Source organism: Trichechus manatus, unplaced genomic scaffold, assembly GCF_000243295.1.
Source record: "Trichechus manatus latirostris isolate Lorelei unplaced genomic scaffold, TriManLat1.0 scaffold00021, whole genome shotgun sequence".
Lineage (NCBI taxonomy): Eukaryota > Metazoa > Chordata > Mammalia > Sirenia > Trichechidae > Trichechus > Trichechus manatus.
The window spans coordinates 4,291,893-4,312,823 of record NW_004443957.1 but is presented as its reverse complement, the minus strand read 5'-3'; the positions used below and the strand labels follow the sequence as shown (position 1 = coordinate 4,312,823).

The window sequence follows — 20,931 nt, the reverse complement described above, 5'->3', positions numbered from 1 at the left end:
GAGGGGAAGTACAGAAAGAGATTTTAACTAGAGTTAAACTATCAAACAAAGGTACTTAATTGGGTATTCTACTAATTAATTTATTAAAAACAGTGCATTTTCCAAAATAAAACTATCATATATTGAGTTTACTTTTACAAATGTTTATACAAAACACCAAGCTTTCCCTTTCTTATTTGTAGCCTCAAATTCGAAACAAACAAAAATATTTGTTATATGATGGGTACATGGGGGCTCATTATATTTCTTTTATGTATGTTTGAAAATTTACATAATAATAAAGGTAAAATTAATAATGATGATGAAGTGATACTGGAGCAAAAGCATAAACAAAAACTGTTACTTCTTTATTAAATGTCTTCTTGACAACTAGGTGTACCAAAACTAATATTAACAATTCCTTGATAAGAAGTAAGGAAACTAAAGATAAACACTTCCGACCTCAGCGGGTTTTTTTTTTTTTTTTTTTTTTAATTTCCTTGCCTCTCTATGATAACACCTGAAGTCTTTCAGTATAAAACCTCTTTTTAGATTTCCATACCGGCTTACTAGCTATCAAACGAATGTACTTAACTGGGTTAATAAAAGTTCTAAAATATATTTTCTCATTTTATTGACAATGTAATCATTCTAATTGCTTCAACATTTGTCCCTAGAGATTTCAACAGAAAAAAAAAATTGAAGAATAACAGACATTTCTTTAAGAACTGGTGTTTCAAAATAGTTATGAAAAAAGGGGAAGACTTTATTAACTTTTCTTGGATGTCTTGGAAAGGACAAATTATGTGGTGAGTAGTAGAGGGGGTAGGATGGCTGCACTCACAGAGCATTCTCTATACCTCAGACCTATTGTTCTCAACCCTGATTGCATTTCAGAATCACTTACAGAGCTTTAAAATATATATATTGATACCTAAGCCTCATCTCAAACTTACCAAATCAGAATCACTGTATATGGGGCCCAAAAGTACACTGAGCATGCTAAATACTTCAAATAAACACTTCAAACCCAGGAAGAGACACTATTATCTCCATTTTGCAGATGAGGAAACTGAGGCTCAGAAAAGCTAATTGACTTGTCTAATGTCACAGTTAATAAATAGATAGAATTGGAACCTAGGTTCCATGACGCCAAAGCCTATGCTTTTTCTGCTTCCTAAGGCTGCTTCTTGAAAAAAGTAACACACTAAAATAATTTTTCTTTTCAACTTAAAACAGTGCCTGCTAATTCAGTAATAACTCAAATATTGGTGAAAAGAATGAATGAAAAGTTATTCCAATGAATACTTACACTACTTAGCTCATTCATAGTAAGTCTCCTGAGAATAAATTCAGAAATGCTCTCCGTAGTAGACATAACAAAATTCTGAAGAAGTGTAAACACTTCATCTGTATGGAAAGAAAAGTATGTAACTAAAAATGATAGAAATAAGCTCTTTGGTACAACACACAAGATAGCCTAATAAAAATACAACTATGTTAAGTACTTGGGGGAATCACTTACCAATAAAGGATTCCAAAAATATAGTAATCATTAATACTGTGGGGGAATCCATAATTACTCTTCCTAAATATAATTTGAAAGCTCTGCTTCTGGGTAAGATGGAACAGGGACATACCACCCTCTCTCACTGAATACAACTATAATACCTGGACTGAAGGCATAGAGAAGCTATTCGAGAACTCTGAAAGGAAACAGGCAGATTCAAGGAAGATCAGAATATGAAGTAACACTGAACAGCGACGGGCTTACTAATTTTATTCCCTCTGATCCTCCTGCAGATTGGAACCAGATGCAAGAGGAGTCACAAAACTGGGCAGCAGAATGGGTAACCAAAACCTCAACTTTCTGACCAGAGGATCTAAAAGGAGAGCCACAGGGAAGCAGACAGTGAGTACTGAGGAGAAGGAGGAGCTCAAAAAAACAGCTGCAGATATTTGTATATGAACTCCTTGGTTTACCACCCACCACGTCACCACTAAAGTGTACATGCATGAATCTCATACTAAATAACATATCAAAGACTTTCAGAACTGAACTAACAAGGAGACCACTGCTCAGGTCCCAGAATGTCCACTGGAGGAAACACAGGTGGGACAGATCCAAATAGCATGACAAAGGATTTGAGAACGAACCTGACAGTGGTACCAACACCCACAGAAACTGGATTGGAATTTGAGGAATGAATGTAACCAGGTCACTTGCCTGCTAAATAATAATATCAACATTCTCCATAGAATTAAACAAGATCCAGCGTCTCATAAGATAATATTCAAAATAGCTAAGATACAATCCAAAATTACTTGGCATACAAAAAACCAGGAAAATCTCAGCTCACACAGGAAAAGACAACAGATGACAAGCCAAGACACAGAACAATCTAAAAAGACTTTAAAGCAGCTATTATAAAAAATGTTCCAACAAGCAATCAAGAACACTCTTGAAACAAATGAAGTAACAGAAAGTATCAGCAAAGAAACAGAAGTTATACAGAAGAACCAACTGGAAATTTTGTAACTGAAAAGTACAATAACTGAAATTTAAAAAAAAACAAAAACAAAAACAAAACACTGGATAACAGAAAGGAGATGAAAGAGGAAAGAGTGAACCTGAAGATAGATCCCCCCAAACATTATGCAATCTGAACAAGAGAGAAAAATAATTAAAAAAAAAAAAAAACAGAGCCTCAGAGACAACAGAAGATCTAACACTCATGCCATCAGAGTCCCAGAAGGAGATGAAAACAACCGCAGTGCTGAAAAAATACTTTAATAAAAAATGGCTGAAAACTTTCCAAATTTGGTATAAACCTATAGATTCAAGAAGTTCAGGGAACCCCAAAAAGGATAAGGCCAAAGAATTCATGCCCAGACACATAATATTCAAACTAAAGACAAAGAAAAAAATCTTGAAAGAAGAGAAAAACAAAGCATTATTTATAGGGGAAGAGCAATCTGAATGACTGTGGAGTTCTCATCAGAAACCATACAGGCCAGAAGCAAGTGAAAGAACATTTTTAAAGTGCTGAGAGAAAAAAATACATCAACCCAGAATTCTATATCGAGTGAAAATACCCCCCAGAAATGAAGGAGAAATAAAGACATTCTCAGATGAAAAAAACTAAGAGAACTCATTGTAAACAAACCTGCTTTAAACAAATTGCTAAAGCATACCGTTGGGAAATTAGAACATTAAGAATGAAAGAAGAACAACAGAAACTATAAATACCTGGGTAAATGTAATAGATACTTCTCTTGAGTTCTTTAAAATTTGTTTGACAGTTGAAAGTGAAACTTGCAACACTGTCTGGTAGGGTTTTCATAAGACAATTATAACATATTGGGGGGTAGGCAAAAGGACCCATAATGCAGTAAGGTTTCTGTATTCCACTTCAAGTGGTAAGATATCAATACTAAGCACACTGTGAGAAAGTAAGTATATGTATTGTAATCCATAAAAAAAACCATACAAAGACATGTAGTCAAAAACACAATAGATAAATTAAAAATGGAATACTAAATAATGTTCAAATTGCCCAAAAGAGGGGAAATAGAGAAATGAAAAACAGAAAACAAAAAGAATACAAATAATAAATGGCTGACCTAAATCCAAACATATAAATTACATTAAATATAAGTGGTCTATACCAGTTAAAAGACAGAGGGTGTCAGAAGAGATAAAAATTATGAACCAACTATATGCTGTCTATAAGAAATCACTTCAAATACAATGATCTAAATAGGTTAAAAGAAAAAAAAACAACAGAAAAAAATACACCATGGAAACACTAACCAAAAGAAAGCAGAATGGCTACATTAATTACTATCAGGTCCCTTCAACAAATGGTGCTGGAGCAACTGTACCTCCACAGGCAGGAAAATGAACCTTAACTTAAACCTTACACCTTAAAAAAATCAACTCAAAATGGATTGTAAATCCAAAAATAAAATAAAAACCAAAACTTTTCAAGGAAAACACAGGAGAAAATCCTACATAATCTGGGGTTAAGGCAAAGAGTTCTTAGACATGATGTCAAAAACAATCCACAGGACAAAAAAATGATAAACTGTACTTCATCAAAATTAAAGCCTTTGCTCTGCAAAAGACACTGTTAGGAAATTAAAAAGACAAGCTACAGACTGGCAGAAAATATTTGCAAATCACATATTCAACAAAGGACTTGTACCCAGATTATACAAAGAACTACCAAAATACAAGAAAACAATGCAATTTAAAAATAGGAAAAAATTTGAACAGACACTTCAAAAAATGCTTTATTTATCACTCTGAGAAATGTTCATATTTCAACAGATTACATATTCTATTAAAAGTAAGAGCATTAATTTTAAAATCTCTCATTACCTATTATAAAGAAAGCAACACTATATGACTTCTGGAGTATCTGATGAGTCATTTATCAGGTCAAGAAGCCACCAGAAATGGTTGTAAAGAAAATTTTCTACTAAAATATTAAAACTATAACTAATGACTATAAGGACAGACTACTACTCTTTTCTATATTTCATACTACTCTGCTTTTTCTTTCTCCTATATATATCTAATACTCGCCTACTTAAATCTCAAATTTATATCAATAGCATAAAGAAGTATTTACTTTTTCTCAGATACATTCTTTCCCATCAGATCAAAAGAAATTTAAGATTGCAAAGGTTTAGGCCTGGGGAACAGAGAACAAAGTGACATGAAGAAAAAAAAAAGACATTGCTGTCACTTCCAACATTATTATCACTATCATGGTAGTTCCTTTTAATTACCAAAATACAGAAGAACCTCTATTTCACTCTCAACTCAAAGCCCCCATCATTGCCACATCTCTAAATTTAACATCCTATTACAACAATATACACAATGTCTGTAATTGAAGATTGAACCAGGATGGTGTTTATAGTTTTTTCCTACTCTATGCCTCATGTAGTTGATAGAAATAATTCAACCCCAAGTGAAGTGGTACCAAAATTGGTCAAAAAGCTATCTTCATCCACCATCCTCACTCTCTTCCTTCTTTACTATTAGAATAGAACTTTGACATCTACCCATCTACCATCTACCCACCTCCCTGCACTTGCCTTTCTATCGATGCTCCTATCTAAGACCAACCCCTCCACATATGCCCTGGGTCTCATGCATTCTCAACTCTCTTGGACACTACTCAGAAAATCTCCCCTCTTTCTCTCCTACATCTTCAAAATTTCTCTCTACTGAATCATTTCCATCAGCACATAAACACTGATATTCTCCCATCATAAGGAAACAAAGCTTCTCTTGCCCCACCAGCAACTGCCCCATTTCTCTGCTCCCCATACACAAAATGCCTTGAAAGAGCCCTCTAAAGTCAATGCCACCATTCCTCTCCAAGAGTTGCCCCCACCACTGCCCCAACATTGCCTCTGTCAAGATCACCACTGGCTTCCATGTTGCTAAATCCAATAGTCAATTCTCAGTCCTTATTTTAGTCTATCAGCAGCATTGATACAGTTATCATTCCACCTCCCGGAAAAACTTTCTTCACTGGCTTTTAGGACATCACATTCCCCTGATTTTTCTCTTCCGTCACTGTAAATTCCTCTAAGTGTCCTTTGCTGGCTCCTCTTCATCTTGCCAAATCTTCCCAATCTCTAATGTCCCTGTGGTTTGTCCAGAGAGAAGAGTTATATAATGGTGCACATGCAAATGACCACACACCATTCCTGTGTGTCTCATACCGTCCCATCTCATAGAACTCTGCACACATAGTAAAGATTTGGATGTTAGTTTTTCTTGGCTTCCGCAGGTCTATCTGTCTCAGCTGTGATGTGTGATCAGTGGTGTGTGTCTCTCCATCTTTGCCGCTGAAACCCTGGTGACATTGTCTAGTCTCATGGCTTTAAACACCACCTTTATGCTAATGACTGTGAAATTTATATCTCTAGCCCAGACTACTCTGAACTCCAGACTCATACAGTCAAATATCTACTCAACAACTCTACTAGGATAAGTAATGGACACCTCAAGCTTAACTGAACTCCTCATCTTCACTTTAAAACCTTTTCTAACCCCAGTCTTCCTTATCTCAGTAAATGAAGACTCTATCTGCCCATCTGCTCCAAAAATCAAGTAACTTCTGATTTCTCTCTCTCATCCAACTCGACAAGAAATCCTGTCAGCTTTATCATCAAAATACATCCAAAATCTTAACACAACTCATGGCACCCATACCAGCACCTTGGCACAAGCCTAGTGACTTGGGTTCTGGCTTTTGCCCTTGCTCCTCTGTGCTGCTTATTTTCAACACCACAGCCAGAGTGAGCTTTTTAAAACTGAGATCAGACCTTACCACTCCTCAGCTCAAAACCCCCCAATAAAAGCCAGTGCCCTTGCAAAGGCCAACAAAGCCCTACACAGCAGTCACCCTCTCCCCATTACCACTCAGAATTCATCTCTGTCACTGTCCCCCTCACCAGCCTCTTAACTGTTCCTCAAACAGCCTGCACTCACAGGAAGGCCCTCACCTGTCAGTCCCTCTTCCTGGAAGGCCTCTCCTGGATACGTGCATGGCTCCTGCCTCAACCCTTTAAAGTCTTTGCTTAAATATTACCTTCACAGGGAGGCCTTCCCTATTCAACCTAATTAAAACTTCAACCCCCAATGCTGCACACCCCCAACACTCTCTGTCCTGCTTCCTGTCTTGTTTTTCTCGTAGCACTTACCGAACTACCATATATTTTACTTACTGTTTTCTCTCTCTTCCCATCCCATTCCAACCCAAACCCACTACTGTCAAGTTGACTCCAACTCATTGTGACCCTACAGGACACAGCAGAACTACCCCATAGTGTTTCCAAAGCTGTAATCTTTACAGAAACAGACTGTCATATCTTTCTCCTGTGGAGTGGCTGGTGGGTTCAAACCACCAACCTTTCGATTAGCAGCTGAGTGCTTAACCACTGCATCACTAGGGCTCCTTACTCCAACCCAGTCTCTCAAAATAGAATGTAATCTTAACAAGGACAAGGATTTTTATCTTCTTTTTCATGGTTATATCCTAATGCTTAACACAGTATAGTAGATAGTCAATACGTATTTGCTGAACGAATAAATTCCCCAACACCAAGACCACAGGTTTTCCACTGTCTCTCTCCATTAAAACTTAAACATCTTAACACCATAACTGAAACTTTAGTATCAGCACAGTGACTGCCACAGTTTACATGGAGGAAGAGGAGGGAAAAAAGCATCTACCCGTATGCCCTCCACAGGAATTTCCTTCATCTCACTTCTTCTCTCCCCATGTACCACTCTGAACTTTGATAGGACGAAAAGAAGAAAAAATAATAATAATAAGGGAAAGGGAAAAGGGAGTCAAGGAGGGAACTCCACAGTAGTTGTCCTCTCTCGACAAGACATACGAATGACAGAAGGTCGAAGCTAGGTGGTGGGTACATTGGTGTTCATTATGGTATTATCTCTATTTTTGTGTATACTTAAAGATTTCCATAATAAACATTAAAAAAAATTATTAAAAAAAAATTTAAAAGCACAATAAGTCAAAGTTGCCCAAATGAGTAGCATACTGCTAGAGCTTAGTTTCCCCTACTCATAACAATTATACCTAGATATTTCAAACTGCACCATTAATTTGTCCATTGACTCTGGTACTGTTAATTAATTCTTAGCGTATTTACTCATCTATAAAATGGAAATAACTCTTTTTCCTCTTCCTACTTCAAAGAAATCCCTTCAGGATTAACATCTATTTTAAGTTAATTAAACTACCAGTTATATGGAAATCAAGTGCTATCAGAATTGAATAGGAATTTCTTTGGCTCTTACCTTGTACTTTAGGAATATAAAAAGAGATATACACAGAGATATACTCATGAGGAGCAATGGGAACTCTTACATTCTGCAGGTGAGAACATAAAATGTGTATACAACTACTTGGAAAACCAATTTGGCATTATCATATAAAGCTGAACATGCACATACCCTAGGGACCAGCAATTTTATTCCTGGGTACTGCGCTGGAGAGACTCACACAAGTACCAAAAGACATTAACTATTACTATTATGTACAGTACTCCTAGGAAAACTCAAGGTTTCACAGTAGTACTGTACATAATAATAAAAACGGAATATAGCCCAAATGTCCAGCAATAGGAGAAAGTGTGGTATCATCATACAATGGAAGACTATGCAACAGGGACAATAATGAACTATGAGAAAGGACATTAATAGTACGTGGGAAAGTAAATTTATAGAAGACTGCTTACAATAAGATAACATTTCCAAAAAGCTTAAAAGAAAGAAAAACACAATATATGGTTTAGAATTTCTATATACATGATAAAACCATTTTTTAAAGTGCATGGAGTTGATAAAGATAAAAATCAAAAGAGAGAGGCAAAGGAGGGGATTGAGGACTAACAGGTATATTTGTGCTCAGAATGGGTGGTGAGTTCACAGGTGTTTAATTATTTTACATCATAACATATATAACTATCACATATTCTTTTGTTTGCATCAAATACTATAATTTTTAAATCAGTCCTGTGCTTCAAAGCACTGAGCATACTGCCTAGTAAAAAACAATCAAGAAATGTTACATGCATCCAAATTTATGTCTTTAAGGAGCTGAAGATCTGACAAAAGTTTGCTGTTGTTTACAGTATTTAGTTCTGCTACCAAAATAAAAAAATACCAGGACTCAGAAACTAGCTTTAATATTTCATAAACATTTATTAAAATCAAACCTTATCAATATTTTTCTCAGGTTTAACCTAACACCAGTGCTTTCCTAGAATTTTTAAACAGCAAATTTCTAAAATTCCAAAGCAAACTGGTCAGAAAGGCTTGGGAATCACCTGTAATGCCCTTGAGTATTAGACTGCTGTTTTATGTATATCTTAGTTTGAGGAGAGCGGAAATAGCTTAATGCTTCTATCTACTACCACTATATTTTCTGTATGATTATTTTCTACTTAAAATATTTTCAGAGAGTTAACATATTTAAAGATAATTATAAAAATTACCACTATTTTCATGCTTAAGCTTACTTTCTGCAACACCTAGCACAGTGACAGAAATGGATCCTGCTTAAACATATAGGAAACAGAAATCATTTTCAATGGTCTGGAAATCAATGAGAAAGTTTAAATTAAAAAAAAAAAAATGAAATCACACTCTAAAATCTCTATTAACCAATGAGAGCAAACCACTAGAATGTCAATTCCATGAGGGATGAGGTGTAACCACTCTATCCCCAGCACCTTAGCGAACACCACCACCAGCAGATACTCAATAAATATCTGCTGAATGAATGAAGTATTCTCTATATTTTATAAGGTCAGAAATTTCCTCTCATTCTAAATACCAATGATATACCAAGCAAGAAACCAACAGAAACTATTTATCCTCACCATCTTGAGTACTGGAACCTTTCAACAAGCAAGTATGCAATAACGTCAACAGCAACTGGAGGCATCTGTCAGTTTTCAGCAAAGGTATGTAGGCATTTGTACCAAACTTCATAAGGGCATCCAGAAGAGGATCTAAGAATATCCTTAATACATTCTGTATTCTCCGCTTTTCACTAGATATTAAAAGACATGCCCAAATCAAGCATTTCAAAAGCAAAAAGAAATTATTTTGCATCTATAATTTATAGAATTGGCTAGCTAAGTGATTCAGTTAGACAAAATTACCCTTAAGGATGATCAAAACACCTAGCACAAATCAGGATTGATCTTTTCCTCCAATCTTCTTACTGATCTTTCAGCCTGTGCCTTCCCAGTGAGTTAGCAATTCACTAGAGAAGAAAACACAGGGAAGAACGTATCGTACTCAACTCTAGGCACAAGTATGAAAGAAATCCTATATCCAATTTTATTTGGGAAAAAAAAAATGTTGAAAGCCTTATTACTACCTGCTTCCATAATACAAAAAAAAGTATGCTAGTCAAGGAATTGAGACATATTAAACAAAAAAATACAAAGAAGCATAATTAAGGATTTATGAAAAACTGATATAGCCAACTTTAGCACGAAAACTTTATCTGGAAAAGAGATTTTAAATCAAATTAACCGTATATCATGCAAATATACTATCAAATGTAGCTGCTTTTTGCCACAATTATAATCTAGTGAGAACTGATCTGTTTACATTCTCAAAATATGTGATTGTTTTATCTATATTACCATAATTTTTTTTTTAAATTACACATTTGACAAAGGGGTCAAATCCAGTTAATTTCATTACCCAATCCTATGCTAGGATTTTACAACTCATTCTTCTAATATTATAATCAGTGATTATTGTAGATGGCTGTTTTTTCCCTTTTCTAATTTAACAATTTAACTTACCAATCTAAAAGTACTAATACGCCCTTATTCCTATTAGTTTGTAGTTAATTTAAAACATTTCTTTATATATTGCCAATGTTCTAGTTCCCTCCCTTAATACTCTATACCATTCATTAAAAATCTGAATATACACCATAAATCTGATTAGCATTTTTATTTTTTAAAAAAGCTTTTTTCCCAAAGTTTAGAAGCACTTACCTATACTGATTCCTCATTTCTTCCACATCCACAGCCAGCAAGACCATCATAGCAACAAGCCTGGCTTCAAACCAATCAGGCATAAAGCTGTTTTCTCCTATAATAATATTTATGGTTTGCAAGGCATTAATAAAATCCTCCAAAGATGATGTTTCAAAATCAAAAACACCTTAGTGGTTATACCTTATCAATATTAAACTGTTAGAGAAATACAGCTGAGATGAAATACAGCAGAACACTCTACAGCATGGCTCATTATTATATATACTTAAATATGAACACAACATGAAAAAAACAAATCTTTGCATGCCTGCTACATTCCAGACACTAACCTGGGTGCTGGAAACACAAAGGTTCCTAAGTTAATGGAATTTACAATAAGTAGAAAAGAAAAGCATTGAACAAAGAATATACCAAGAAATGCAGAATTAGGTGGCACAGTAGTTAAGAGCTTGGCTGCTAAACAAAAGGTCATCAGTTCAAATCCACCAGCTGCTACTTGGAAACCCCATGGGGCAGCCTTACTCTGTCCTATAGGGTCACTATGGGTCGGAATCAGCTCCACAGCAATGGGTTTGGTTATTTGATTTAAGGACAATGAAGGAGAAGTACACAGTGCTAGTAGAGTGTACACTAGGAGGACATGTTCTCTTCTGGGGAGTAAAGGAATATTTCCATGAAGAAATAATTAGGCAGAGTTTGAAAAGTTACTTAAGGAGAAATGAGCTAGGTGAAGGAAGACAAGAACATTCCAGACATAAGGAAGCTCATGTTAAAGGTCCCTTGCCAGGAAAGTACATGCCATACTCCAGGAAACAGAAGAATGCCAGTGTGGCTAGGGTACACAAAGTGAGAGGGAGTCGCCAAAGATGGGGCTACAGAAACAGGTCGGGGAGAGATCAGGAAGACCTTTGTTGGCCACGTAAAGGATTTCTGTCTTTATCTGAAAGACAGTGGAAAGCCACTGAAGGTTAAACTGAACATATACGAAGAAGTGGTGGGGGGTATTTATAAGACTAAAATTTAATTTCTGAGAAGATTTCACTAGGAACAACGTAGAAAAGAGACTGTAGAGGAAGCAAATATAAGGTGACCACTTGAAAGGCAATCCTAGAACTTCAGTTGCAAGATGAGTTTCCTATAACATAACCAGAAAGAGAATGTAATACATACATAGGTTTTTGTGTCTCAGACCTATATCTGAACCCCAGTCCCACTACTTATTAGCTCTGGGATCTTGGGTAAGTCAATTAAGCTCCCTGAGATTTTAGTTTCATCCTCTATGAAGCTAAACTGATAACATCTATGACTTTCTTTGGGCTCATTATAAAAATTAAATAACATATGTAAAGTTCCTAGAACAGGTGTTGGAAGATTGTTGTTAGATGCTGTTGAGTTGGTTCCTCTGTCTCTGTAACGCAAATGCCTGGCGCTTAGAAAACACTTGATATATATGTGCTGAATAAATACAGGTCCCCAACTTAGGATAAGGTTCTGTTCCCACTGCTCCATCGTAAGTCGGTTCTGACATAAGTCTAATACCTTTTTTTTTTTTTTTTTTAGTTTTCATTGTTAGTGCTTTTTATTGTCAGTATTTTTCTAAATCTGATTTTTATTTATCTTTGATGGTTGGCATGAGAATGATAACATCAGCAAATTATGTGCTGCAACACTGTATGTGAGACATATTACTAATAATAAGATGTACAAAAAAAGAAAAAAAAGGACAGTCGTTTAAAAGCGGTTTATCGTAACTAGAATATGTAAGTTGTAAGCATTAAGTATTACATAATTATGTAATAGTTGTAAGTCGGGAACTACCTGTAATATAAAATCTTCCTGTACTATGTCAAAAATCAAAGAAAAAGCTGCTTTAGATGTAGAAATTAATTAAAAATGGTATTTTTAACTGATGAGTCTTTACATGAAACCAAATTTGGATTATACATTTTATGCTCAAAAACTAAAGCTGAATAACATTCTCTTTGAAATTTATTACTTTTTTCTGAAAACTGCCCTGTAATTGATAAGTAAACTAAAATTTTATGAAGGTACTTAGGCAAGGGCACCAAGAGTCAAACACAAATATTAAGCACACACACACCACACAAATGCCTCTCTTGCACTTGAAATCAGTTTCTTAACTTAAAACAGCACATTATATTAAATAACATAATAGTTTAAATACTAGAAATATTAAGGAACAAATTCTATAAAGTCATCCTATTTTGACTATTTAGTTAAATCTGATGCTGTTACATACTCCAAATTATAAGATACATTCTATACATACTTTAGGGAGTTTAATCTGTTTTTTTCAGTAAGGACTAAAATTTATTTACTTTTATAGGTCTAACAAAACAATCTTCCAAGTAACCGCATAGAAAATTTACTAGACAATAAAGAGCACAGAACACAAAAGAGAACTGTTCCCTGAAGAAAGAACAGAAAAACTCATATATTCTGGAAGGATAACACCTGATCATTTAAGACCTATTCCATGATCAGATTACAGAAAGCAGCAGTTGAAAATGACTTGGTTGGAGACAAATTTAAGACACATTAAATTCAAAGATACAATTCACTCAACTTGTCACTAATGACTCTAATGAAAAGAAAGCATTAGAAACCTAAAAAAGAATCCTAATTAATGAATTTACTAACAGTTCTTCCCTCATGCTATTTTACACATTTTTTCCCAAAGAAGTGAATATATTGATTTTGCAAAATATCTGGTGAAAAAGAAACAACTCACAAAACCATCCTTTCAAACATAATTTTTCGCTAAAATTCTTTGCAATAATCGATCCACACTTCTCCTATTTACAAAATTCTAATGCTAAGGTGAGAGTGATGAACAGATTTACCTACACATACTTCCACTACAGAGGCTCCCAACACACATGTGCAAGATCTAGCCAATAATAATTACAGAATTAATAAATTTGCGTCCAATTCCTACTATGACAACTCATTGGTTTTTTAATACATATGATATAGTTTAAAAGCTCAAGTCCTGGAACACATAAGGTACAAGTTAAGAAACAGTATTTTTTACATTTTGTTATTCACGTTATATCAGCACGCATTTGCTTAGGCCTAAATCTTCACCTGAAAAAACAGTTAAAATTCTTTGTAAATATTTTGGTTATATCAATCCACAAAAATAATCTCAGACTTACTTTCCCAAGCAGGTGACTTAATATACTCTTGAACTAGGTTCTTTACATAAGCATTCAAAGAAGATGTCTCATGAAGTCCAATGGAGCTACAATTTGAGGATTGCCTAAAACAGCTTTCATTAACACGCAACCAGTCACAGAGCTAGAAAAGAAAATAGTTGTTACTTTATTTTAAAAACCTAACTGAACAAAGTGCATCTAATTTCCCTAAACCAATTTTCTTTCTTCCACAATAAACTTAATTTACATAAGTGAATACAGCAAAGCACTAAACCATTTGTTCTCATGATTGAGTTCCAGACAGACAGAAAAAATAGACAATGTATATATATGTGTGCATGTTTATATATACATGTACACACACACACACGTGTTTTCCAATCTCCCTCAAAAAATTTATAAACTTCATTAGATGATAAGATTTTTTAAAAGGACCTAATATAAAATGCACATTTTGAAAAGGTATTCTGAAGAACATCTCTATGAAAAATAACGCATGTGTAAAACAAATTACAACCTTAAATTAAAATTCATTCCAGCTCATATACTAAAACAGTAACTCTATTTTTGGGAACGCAAAACTTGAAAAACAAGTTATAAGTAAAATTCCTACCCTCCTCACAAGTTTATATTCTCATATATACACATTAAAATATATTAATTTCAATGAGTAAGTGTTCTAGTTCTTCTCCATTACACCTTTTAAAAGATTTGCAAAAATAAAAGTCATAGAATTTCATGATTAATCTTTGATCATATGTAACTGCAAAATTTGTTTTAAAATCTAAATGTATTCTCAATTTCCTTTTCGCTATAGATCTCTTAACGTGCAAATTCAAGAAATGAGTTTAAATATGAAAGAAATGCTTATAAGTGAGTCTTTCTAAAAAGTCAGAATTTTAAAAAATATTTTTATACCCATTAAGGTCATCTAAAACTACATTTATAAGGAGGCAAAAATAATAATAATAAATCACTTGATCAAAGGAAAAATTGATGAATGACTGAAGGAAACAATCTGTCAAGATTGTAAAATTGATGCCTCATAGGTACAAGATTTAATCCATAACATTTCCTTTATTGTTTTTATTTGTTTGTTTTCCAAGTTTTCTACAATAACCAGTAATCAGAAATTTTTAAAAAACCAGCAACTGTGCATGTTTGTATGTATGAGACAAATAGACACACACACATACAGAAAAAGAGAGAGAGAGAGAGGATCTCCACCTAGACACATCCTAGCAACACTTAGGATCAACAGACATCACAGACATAAAAAAGACAGGATGCAAACGAACAGAAAGCGGACTTTTCCTCTTCAACATAAATGGCTCAAGGGAGAAAAAAAAAAAAAAACACATCTACAAAGTTCTATGAAATAAAGGTTCCACCTTATAAATTTTATTCCTAGGAAAGCCAATGAAAAGGCGTTTTCAGATATGCAAGGATTCAGAAAATCTATCATTCCTGTATTCTTCTTTAAATTCATAAAATTGAAAATATGTGTAAACAAATATTAAAAAAAAATTTAAAGTACAAAAATAGAGAAAGGAGTAGAATAATAGGCTTGGTAGTGAACATTAAAACACTTTTTTAAAAATTATGCATACCATACGGTTATATAATCTATTTAAATTAATACAAATTATCAGAAAAACTATAAAGCTGAACACAGCTGTCAAGCATCTTCTAATGAGACAGATTTTTTCCACTTTAAAATTATGATACAGTATATAATACAAAAATATAGAAAAAAGAAAAAATCACTGCAACTAATAAGATTTAAAAACTGCTGACATTTTAGAAGCTCCTCGTCAGTATTTCTGTGTGTATGCGTATGCTGTTTTTGTTTTTTTTTTTAAACATAATTGTGATCCTGTTGTATAAATAATACTATATCTAGTGATTTTTAAGGACTGATTTATGACTGTAAAAGTAACATAGGCTCAGTGCTTTAAAAACACAGAAAAAGTATGAAGAAAAAAAATTCACCTAGAATATCATCATCTTATTTATGACAATCAAACCCTTTGCCATCGAGTTGATTCCGCTCATAGTGACCCTACAGAACAGAGCAGAACAGCCCCATAGGGTTTCCAAGGCATCTTCATGGAAGTAGACTGCCACATCTTTCTCCCGTGCAGCAGCTGGTGGGGTAGAACTGCTGACATTTCAGTTGGCAGCTGAGTGCTTAATTACTGTGTCACCAGGGATCCTATTTATGACATTACTTATTAACATTTTAATCATATTTCATTCCTTCAGTACCCCCCTCACCCCCGCACCAGACAATTTAAAAACATCAACTGAGTTTATGTTGCATATAATGATTTTTAAGCACATTAACACCAAGAACATTTATAAATACTATATTGACAATTAAGAGGGGCTTGACGACAGGTATCTGTCACTAGGTAGTTTACAAATCTCTCTTAATAAACAGAACTTCCAAAGAAAAAGTAATGAAAGACATCATTCAATATAAATTTTAAAACTCCAGAAAATTAGAATTAACACACATAATAATAAAGATACAGACATTCCTTGGCAATCAAAATGGGTATGATGTTTTGGAAGGTGCGTTAAGAGCACAGGGTTTGGTTTCAGACAGACCTGGGTCAGAATCATGGTTCTGCCATTTACTACCTAATGATGATGGGCAAGTTAATTAGTTTTTAAATCTCAGTTTCTTAATCTGTAAAATGCAGGGAAGGCACCTACCTCAAAGAGTTATTAAAACCAAAAGAGAAAATAAATACGAAGAACTTAACAAAACGTCTAGAAAACAGTTAAACATTTACTAAGAGTTCATTATTGTTTTACTATATGTGATATTATATAAAGCGGAGGGGGGGGCACCTCTGTTTTAGTAACACCGCTGGGCTGTGTCTGGCAGAATAAACAGTTCAGCCTTTGTCAGAAAGTGTCATAGCAAAACAGCACCAGTTATTGACAGTGGTTTCAAAGTTGCCTCAATTCCTTTCTGAGAAATGGAAAGGGAGCAAAGGCAAAAGATGAGGTACTGATGAGAGTACTACAGGGCTTGCTTTCTCCTGGACTGCAGAACCTGACAATCTGTAATCCACCTAGAACACAGAATTTTCCAGCCCGAGTAAAAGAAGTCCTCCCAGTCCTTTCATTCCCTGAATTCAACCGTTAAAAAATATTGTTGCTGTTGTTAGGTTGTTCAGACTCATAGCAACCCTATGTACAACAGAACAAAACAATGCCCGGTCCTGTGCCATCCCCACAACTGTTGCTGTGTTTGAGTTCATTGCTGCAGCCACTGTGTCAATCCATCTCACTGACCAAAACTGTCGCTGTCGAGTTGATTCGGACTCAGAGTGACCCTAAACGACAGAGTAGAACTGCCCCATAGGGTTTCCAAGGAGCGGCTGGTAGATTCGAACTGCCAATCTTTGGCTTAGCAGCCGAATTCTTCACCACCGTGCCACCAGGTCTCTCTGATGGTTTTCCTCTTTTTCACTGACCCTCTACTTTACCGAGCGCGATGGCCTTCTCCAGGGACTGCTCCCTCCTAATAACATGTCCAAAGTATATAAGACAAAGTCTCACTATCCTTACTTCCAAGGAGCATTCCGACTGTGATTCTTCCAAGACAGATTTGTTACTTCTGGCAATTCATGGCATATTCAATATTCTTCGCCAACACCGTAATTCAAAGACACCAATTCTTCTTTGGTCTTCCTTATTCACTGTCCAGTTTTCTCAAGCATATGAGGCGACTGAAAATAACATGGCTTGGGTCAGGCCCACCTTAGTCCTCAAGATGACATCTTGGCTTTTTAACACTTTAAAGAGGTATTTTGCAGCAGATTTGCCCAATGCAATGCATTGTTTGCTTTCCTGACTGCTGCTTCCATAAGCACTGATTGTGGATCCAAGTAAAATGAATCCTTGACAACTTTAGTCTTTTCTCCGTTTATCATGATGTTGTTTATTGGTCAAGTTGTGAGGATTTTTGTTTTCTTTGTGTTGAGGTGTAATCCATACTGAAGGTTGTAGTCTTTGATCTTCATCAATAAGTTCTTCCAGTTCTCTTCACTTTCAGCAAAAAGGTTGTGCCATCTACATATCGAAGGTTCCTCCAATCCTGATACCATATTCTTCATATAGTCCAGCTTCTCGGATTATTTGTTCTGTATACAGATTGAATAAGTACGGTGAAGTGATACAACCTTGATTTACAACTTTCCAGATTTTAAACCACCCAGTATCCCTTTGTTTAGTCTGAACGACAGCCTCTTGGTCTATGTATGTACAGGTACCTCATGAGCGCGAGTAACTGTTCTGGAATTCCCATTCTACGCAATGTTATCCATAATTTGTTATTACCGACGTAGTCAAATGTCTTTGCACAGTCAATAAAACACAGGTAAACATCTTTCTGGTATTCTCTACTTTCAGCCATGTCTTAGTCTTCTAATGCTGCTATAGCAGAAATACAAGTGGATGGCTTTAACAAAGAGTAGTTTGTCCTCTCACAGTCCAGTAGGCTACAAGTCCAAATTCACGGCATCAGCTCCAGGAGAAGGCTTTCTCTTTGTCAGCTCTGGAGGAATGTCCGTGTCATCAATCTTCCCTTGGTCTGGGAGCTCTTCTGCACAGGAACCTCAGGTCCAAAGGACGCACTCTGCTCCTGGCACTGCTTTCTTGGTGGTATGGGGTTCCCATGTCTCTCTGCTCGCTTCTCTCTTTTATTTCTCAAAAGAGTCTGGCTTAAGACACTATCTAATCTTGAAGACCTCATCAGTACAACTGCTGCTAATCCATTTTATTACATCAGTGATAGAGTTTACAACACATAAAGTAATCACATCAGGTTACAAAATGGTACAGAATCATACCATACTGGGAATCACGACTAAGCCAAATTGATACACACATTTTTGGGGGGACATAATTTAATCTGTGACAAGCCAAGATCCATCTAACATCAGCAATGATATCCGTCATTCCACATCCTCTTCTGAATCTGGCTTGAATTTCTAGCAGTTCCCTGTCGATGTAAATGCTGCAACTGTTTTTTAATTATCTTCAGCAAAATTTCACTTGTGTGTGATATTAATGATATTGTTCGATAATTTCCACATTCTGTTGGATCACCTTTTCTTGTAATGGGCACAAATACAGATCTCTTCCAGTTGATTGGTCAGGTAGCTGTCTTCCAAATTTCTTGGCATAGACGAGTGAGCACTTCCAGCATTGCATTCATTTGTTGAAACATCTCAACTGGTATTCTATCAGTTCCTGGAGTCTTGTTTTTCGCCAATGCCTTCAGTGTACCTTGAACTTCTTCCTTCAACACCATCAGTTCTTGATCTTATGCTACCTGCTGAAATGGTTGAACACTGACCAATTCTTTTTGGTACAGTGACTCTGTGTATTCCTTCCATCTTCTTTTGATGCTTCCTGTGTTTTTCAATATTTTGCCCATAGAATCCTCCAATATTACAACTAGAGGCTTGAAGTTTTTCTTCAGTTCTTTCAGCTTGAGAAGGGCTGAGTGTGTTCTTTTCCTTTGGTTTTCTAACTCCAGGTCTTTGCACAGGTCATTAAAATACTTTGTCTTCTCAAGCCACCCTTTGAAATTTTCTGTTCAGCTCTTTTACTTCACCATTTCTTTAGCTACTCTACGTTCAAAAGTAAGTTTCAGGGTCTTCTAACATCCATCTGAGTCTTTTCTTTCTTTCCTGTCTTTTTAATGATCTTTTTCTTTCTTCATGTATGATGTCTTTGCACAACTTGTCTGGTCTTCAGTCATTAGTGTTCAGTGTATCAAATCTATTCTTTAGATGGTCCCTAAATTCAGGTGGGATATACTCAAGGTTGTACTTTGGCTCTCATGGACTTGTTTTAATTTTCTTCAGCTTCAACTTGAACTTGCATATGAGCAACTAATGGTCTGTTCTGAAGCTGGCCCCATCCTTGCTCTGACTGATGATATTGAGCTTCTCCATCGTCTCTTTCCACAGATGTAGTCAATTTAATTCCTGTGTATTCCATCTGGTGAGGTCCACGAGTAAAGCTGCCATTTATGTTGTTGAAAAAAGGTATTTCCAATGAATTTGTCGTTGGTCTTGCAAAATTCTATCATGCAATTTCCAGCGTCATTTCTACCACCGAGGCCATATTTTCCAACTACTGTTCCTCCTTCATTTTCAACTTTCACATTCCAATCACCAATAATTATCAATGCATCTTGACTGCATGTTTCATCAATTTCAGACTGCAGAAGTTGGTAAAATCTTCAATTTCTTCATCTTTGGCATTAGTGGTTGGTGCGTATATTTGAGTAATAGTCGCATTAACTGGTCTTCCTTGCAGGCATATGAATATTATCCTATGACTGACAGTGCTGTACTTCGGGATAGATCTTAAAATGTTCTTTTTGAGAATGAATGAGATGCCGTTCTTCAATTTGTCATTCCCGGCATAGAAGACCATATGATTGTCCAATTCAATATGGCCAATACCAGTCCACTTCAGCTCACTAATGCCTAGGATACTGATCTTCAAGTCTTCCATTTGTTTTCTGACAACTTGTAATTTTCCTAGATTTATGCTTCATATATTCCACATTCCAATTATTAATGGATGTTTGCAGCTGTTTCCTCTCATTTTAAGTCATGTCACATCAGTAAATGAAGGTCCTGAACGCTTGACTCCATGTCATTAAGGGTGACTCTACTTTGTGGAGGCTGCTCTTACCCAGTCATAGTTTGAGTGCCTTCCAATTTGAGGGGCTCATCTTCTGGCACTATATCAGACAATGTTCCGCTGCTATTCATAAGGTTTTCACTAGCCAATTGATTCAGAAGAAGATTGTCAGGTCCTTCTTCCTAGTCTGTCTTAGTCTGGAAGCTCCCCTGAAACCTGTCCACGATGGGTGACCCTGCTGGCATTTGAAATATTGGTGGCATAGCTTCCAGCATCCACAGCAACACGCAAGCCACCACAGTATGACAAACTGACAGATGAGTGGTGGATCCATGCGCGCACACGTCCACTGGATAAAAATATACTTCGTATAAAAATAAAAAAGTTTAAAAAATATATTTAATATAAAAAGTGATCATTTAAAAACAAGTATATAGGATTAAGACTCAGACCATTTCAGTTTGGAAAATATGTAAAGGCAAGTACAAAAAAAAATGAAGAATGGTTGACT

The 20,931-nt window shown here is 35.5% G+C and overlaps 1 protein-coding gene across 4 annotated transcripts in view; it reads right to left on the bottom strand.

The window, feature by feature from the left end:
* Positions 1 to 20,931, bottom strand: part of TARBP1 (TAR (HIV-1) RNA binding protein 1) — a 92,653-nt gene that overhangs the window by 47,476 nt on the left and 24,246 nt on the right. For all 4 annotated transcript variants that reach the window (XR_002823476.1, XM_023728018.1, XM_023728019.1 and 1 more), the window contains exons 10-13: positions 13,740 to 13,881; positions 10,558 to 10,654; positions 9,418 to 9,590; positions 1,292 to 1,389 (exon numbers count right to left, since the gene is read on the bottom strand). Coding sequence is in view for 3 of the 4 variants with exons in the window: in XM_023728018.1 (XP_023583786.1) it covers positions 1,292 to 1,389; positions 9,418 to 9,590; positions 10,558 to 10,654; positions 13,740 to 13,881 (510 nt within the window). In the remaining variant the exon portion in view is untranslated. The remainder of the gene's footprint in view (positions 1 to 1,291; positions 1,390 to 9,417; positions 9,591 to 10,557; positions 10,655 to 13,739; positions 13,882 to 20,931) is intronic.